Genomic DNA, 4,860 nt, shown 5'->3' with positions numbered 1-4,860 from the left:
ATGACTCTCGTAATCACTCGATGCAGCCTTGCACCACCGTCAGTAGCTGGACGCCCCGCGGACACCTTTGGGGGAATAGAATCCTCGAGGAGGCTGCATCATCTCTCGTCGAGTGGGAGGTGTGGGTTGCAGATTCATTCCAAGGGTGAACAGCTTTCCATCTCCTCTACTCAAATGTCTGTTTCACTCTCCCCCCCTCGTCTGTACACACTCCGGAGTCGTAGGATGGTCCACTGTCCCTCTATATCTATCTATCTATCTTTCTATCTGTCATTTGGATCATTCATCTATTCCCTCTTTAGGGAAGTAATACAAGTAGGGAAGATGTCCATCACCCGTCCGGCACCCGTCCCTCGTAGACGTGTCGCCATCATCACGGACCGACTCCAGCCACCATCCTGGCCAACACCTCCACCACCACCACCATCGCTTTCCTGTTTACTCATTCTTTGCCATGTCTTCCTTATATCATTCCCAGAAAATAAATTATAAATGAAAATGAATTATTATAGATTAGACACGTTTGTAGTTGTGTGGTGTGTGTTCATGGTGACGATCGTGACCGCCCTGTTGTTCAGCGCCCTCCAGAATGAGGAGGCGAGGTTGCTCTTCCTCCTGAGGGAGAGACACAGGCGGGCTCACTCCCTCTACGTCCCTTTCTTCGGACAAGTGCAGTACAAGGACTTCACTGCCCCAGTTGAGATCGGCTCAGGCTTAAGACATTTAGTGCGTAATGTACTGACCTTGAGGGACATGGCGTCCGAGCCCAGCGTATGGACAATCTGCCTCGACCACCTCAAGGTCCTCCTCTCCTGGCAGGCCGTCGGGGTACTTTTCCTGGTGGTGCTAATGAAGATCCTCCTCAGGTGTGTGCGCGCCAGGAGATGCAAGGACCCCGTCGTGCTCAAGTGCAAGGAGAAGAAGAAGAGGTCTGGTAAGAAGAACGCCAGCAGCCCTACAGCTCCGGTTAAGGACAACAAGGAAGCCGCTCAGAGTGGTAAGAAGAACAGGAAGGCTCCAGCTCAGAGTAAGGAAGTTCCAGCTTTGTGTGATGTAGCCCAAGAGGTGAAGTCTGAAGTTGTGACTGATGATGTAGCCCAAGAGGTGAAGTCTGAAGTTGTGACTGATGATGTAGCCCAAGAGGTGAAGTCTGAAGTTGTGACTGATGATGTAGCCCAAGAGGTGAAGTCTGAAGTTGTGACTGATGATGTAGCCCAAGAGGTGAAGTCTGAAGTTGTGACTGATGATGTAGCCCAAGAGGTGAAGTCTGAAGTTGTGACTGATGATGTAGCCCAAGAGGTGAAGTCTGGCAACGACATAGTTCGTAAGAAGAAGACCAGAACTCGTAGGAAGAACAGAGCTCCAGCTCAGGCCGGAAAGAAGGTGAAGTCTGAAGTTGTGACTGATGATGTAGCCCAAGAGGTGAAGTCTGAAGTTGTGACTGATGATGTAGCCGAAGAGGTGAAGTCTGGCAACGACATAGTTCGTAAGAAGAAGACCAGAACTCGTAGGAAGAACAGAGCTCCAGCTCAGGCCGGAAAGAAGGTGAAGTCTGAAGTTGTGACTGATGATGTGGCCGAAGAGGTGATGTCTGAAGTTGTGACTGATGATGTAGCCCAAGAGGTGAAGTCTGGCAACGACGTAGTTCGTAAGAAGACCGGAACTCGTAAGAAGAACAACAAAACACCAGCTCAGGGTTCTGGCAACAGGGCTCGTCCAGTTCGGGAGTCTGGTAAGAACAGAACCCCAGCTAAGGAGTCGGACACACCCGAGGCTGGTAATAATAACTTCAGGCGAGAAAGGAGGTGGCTGGAGTTTCTGGAGATGCCAAATGAAGAGAGAGAGTTAGTCCAGAAGGAAACCCCATCTATTGAGGACGAATTTGGTATTAAGATTAAGTTCCCCGCGAGAAGGAACTATATCATCTTACAAGGAGGTCGTCAAGGGGTCACTCAGGCTTGCCTAAAACTGCAGCGTCTGGTGGACCTGTCTCGGCCTAGTGGTATCGACCTCCTCGCGGAAGTGAACAATACCTCGTCCAGGGTTCGTCCTTCCAGAATTTGGCCGTGTGGGAACGTCTTACGAATGGTGAATGTTGACCCCAGTCTTCATGGTGTAGTTATTGGTAGATCGGGGCAAACCGTGCAGGGCATAAGAAATAAGTATTGTGTTGACATTTACGTGCCCGGGAAGACGGAGGAGTACAAGATAATCGATATTGTCGGACGAAGGGAAGATGTCCAGCTGGCTAAGAAAGAGGTGCTGTTGCTCATTAGACAAACCACCAAGCGTTCCTCCAGGATGTACAGCAACGCTCAGAGGCACTCCATCCAGTCTTATGAGAGAACGTCCAGGAGGACGGGGCCTAAGGCTGTGAATGATGATGTAGCCGAAAGAGTGAAGTCTGAAGTTGTGACTGATGATGTAGCCCAAGAGGTGAAGTCTGAAGTTGTGACTGATGATGTAGCCCAAGAGGTGAAGTCTGAAGTTGTGACTGATGATGTAGCCCAAGAGGTGAAGTCTGAAGTTGTGACTGATGATGTAGCCGAAGAGGTGAAGTCTGAAGTTGTGAATGATGATGTAGCCGAAGAGGTGAAGTCTGAAGTTGTGACTGATGATGTAGCCGAAGAGGTGAAGTCTGAGAGTGTAGTGTCTGGTGATGACTGGGCGGAGGATACCGAGGGGTTCTGGAGTCTTGATGAGGTGAAGTCTAAAGTTGTGACTGATGATGTAGCCGAAGGGGTGAAGTCTGAAGTTGTGACTGATGATGTAGCCCAAGAGGTGAAGTCTGAAGTTGTGACTGATGATGTAGCCCAAGAGATGAAGTCTGAAGTTGTGACTGATGATGTAGCCCAAGAGGTGAAGTCTGAAGTTGTGACTGATGATGTAGCCCAAGAGGTGAAGTCTGAAGTTGTGACTGATGATGTAGCCCAAGAGGTGAAGTCTGAGAGTGTAGTGTCTGGTGATGACTGGGCGGAGGATACCGAGGGGTTCTGGCGTCTTGATGAGGTGAAGTCTGAAGTTGTGACTGATGATGTAGCCCAAGAGATGAAGTCTGAAGTTGTGACTGATGATGTAGCCCAAGAGGTGAAGTCTGAAGTTGTGACTGATGATGTAGCCCAAGAGGTGAACTCTGAAGTTGTGACTGATGATGTGGCCGAAGAGGTGAAGTCTGAAGTTGTGACTGATGATGTAGCCCAAGAGGTGAAGTCTGAAGTTGTGACTGATGATGTAGCCCAAGAGGTGAAGTCTGAAGTTGTGACTGATGATGTAGCCGAAGAGGTGAAGTCTGAAGTTGTGACTGATGATGTAGCCGAAGAGGTGAAGTCTGAAGTTGTGACTGATGATGTAGCCCAAGAGGTGAAGTCTGAAGTTGTGACTGATGTAGCCCAAGAGGTGAAGTCTGAAGCTGTGACTGATGATGTAGCCCAAGAGGTGAAGTCTGAAGTTGTGACTGATGTAGCCCAAGAGGTGAAGTCTGAAGCTGTGACTGATGATGTAGCCGAAGAGGTGAAGTCTGAAGTTGTGACTGATGATGCAGCCCAAGAGGTGAAGTCTGAAGTTGTGACTGATGATGTAGCCGAAGAGGTGAAGTCTGGCAACGACGTAGTTCGTAAGAAGACGACCAGAACTCGTAGGAAGAACAGAGCTCCAGCTCAGGCCAGAAAGGAGGTGAAGTCTGAAGTTGTGACTGATGATGTGGCCGAAGAGGTGAAATCTGAAGTTGTGACGGATGATGTGGCCGAAGAGGTGAAGTCTGACGTTGTGACTGATGATGTAGCCCAAGAGGTGAAGTCTGAAGTTGTGACTGATGATGTAGCCCAAGAGGTGAAGTCTGAAGTTGTGACTGATGATGTAGCCGAAGAGGTGAAGTCTGGCAACGACGTAGTTCGTAAGAAGACCAGAACTCGTAGGAAGAACAGAGCTCCAGCTCAGGCCAGAAAGGAGGTGAAGTCTGAAGTTGTGACTGATGATGTGGCCGAAGAGGTGAAGTCTGAAGTTGTGACTGATGATGTAGCCCAAGAGGTGAAGTCTGAAGTTGTGACTGATGTAGCCCAAGAGGTGAAGTCTGAAGTTGTGACTGATGTAGCCCAAGAGGTGAAGTCTGAAGTTGTGACTGATGATGTAGCCCAAGAGGTGAAGTCTGAAGTTGTGACTGATGATGTAGCCCAAGAGGTGAAGTCTGAAGTTGTGACTGATGATGTAGCCCAAGAGGTGAAGTCTGAAGTTGTGACTGATGATGTAGCCGAAGAGGTGAAGTCTGGCAACGACGTAGTTCGTAAGAAGAAGACCAGAACTCGTAAGAAGAACAGAGCTCCAGCTCAGGCCAGAAAGGAGGTGAAGTCTGAAGTTGTGACTGATGATGTAGCCAAAGAGGTGAAGTCTGAGAGTGTAGTGTCTGGTGATGACTGGGCGGAGGATACCGAGGGGTTCTGGCGTCTTGAATGATGACCCAATGAAGGCTGTCGAGTCTGGTGACCCAACTCTCTCCGGGAATGTGTGAGGTTATGCCATGTTAGTATTGTATATATTTATTTATTATGATATCAAGATCAATTGTAAATTACTATTTCATTCAGTCATCCAATTCATCCATGGCTATATCCCACAACGGACAGTCATCCATAGCTATATCCCACCATGCACAGTCATCCATGGCTATATCCCACCATGCACAGTCATCCATGGCTATATACCACCATGGACAGTCATCCATGGCTATATCCCACCATTGACAGTCATCCATAGCTATATCCCACCATGGACAGTCATCCACGGCTATATCCCACCATGGACAGTCATCCATGGCGATATCCCACCATGGACAGTCATCCATGGCTATATCCCACCACAGACAGT

General features: G+C 48.8%; 1 protein-coding gene across 1 annotated transcript; it reads left to right on the top strand.

Moving 5' to 3' along the window:
* The first annotated feature begins 481 nt into the window (after positions 1–481).
* On the top strand, positions 482–4,543 carry LOC139748536 (uncharacterized). The gene is made up of 3 exons (XM_071661593.1): positions 482–2,703; positions 2,782–3,321; positions 3,436–4,543. The coding sequence occupies exons 1-3, from the start codon at positions 493–495 to the stop codon at positions 4,447–4,449; spliced, it is 3,765 nt and encodes a 1,254-aa protein (XP_071517694.1). The 5' UTR covers positions 482–492; the 3' UTR covers positions 4,450–4,543.
* The last annotated feature ends 317 nt before the right edge of the window (positions 4,544–4,860 follow it).

The sequence above is a fragment of the Panulirus ornatus genome, unplaced genomic scaffold, assembly GCF_036320965.1.
Source record: "Panulirus ornatus isolate Po-2019 unplaced genomic scaffold, ASM3632096v1 CTG_6920_pilon, whole genome shotgun sequence".
NCBI classification, from domain to species: Eukaryota; Metazoa; Arthropoda; class Malacostraca; order Decapoda; family Palinuridae; genus Panulirus; species Panulirus ornatus.
This window is presented reverse-complemented; position numbering and strand designations above follow the sequence as displayed.

Bases quoted from the DNA above. Each gene is read 5' to 3' on its own strand.
- LOC139748536 (XM_071661593.1), top strand. From the start codon at position 493: ATGAAAATGAATTATTATAGATTAGACACGTTTGTAGTTGTGTGGTGT. The intron at 2,704-2,781 runs GTGAAGTCTAAA...GTAGCCCAAGAG, and splicing joins GGTTCTGGAGTCTTGATGAG to GTGAAGTCTGAAGTTGTGAC. The intron at 3,322-3,435 runs GTGAAGTCTGAA...GTAGCCCAAGAG, and splicing joins CTGATGATGTAGCCGAAGAG to GTGAAGTCTGAAGTTGTGAC.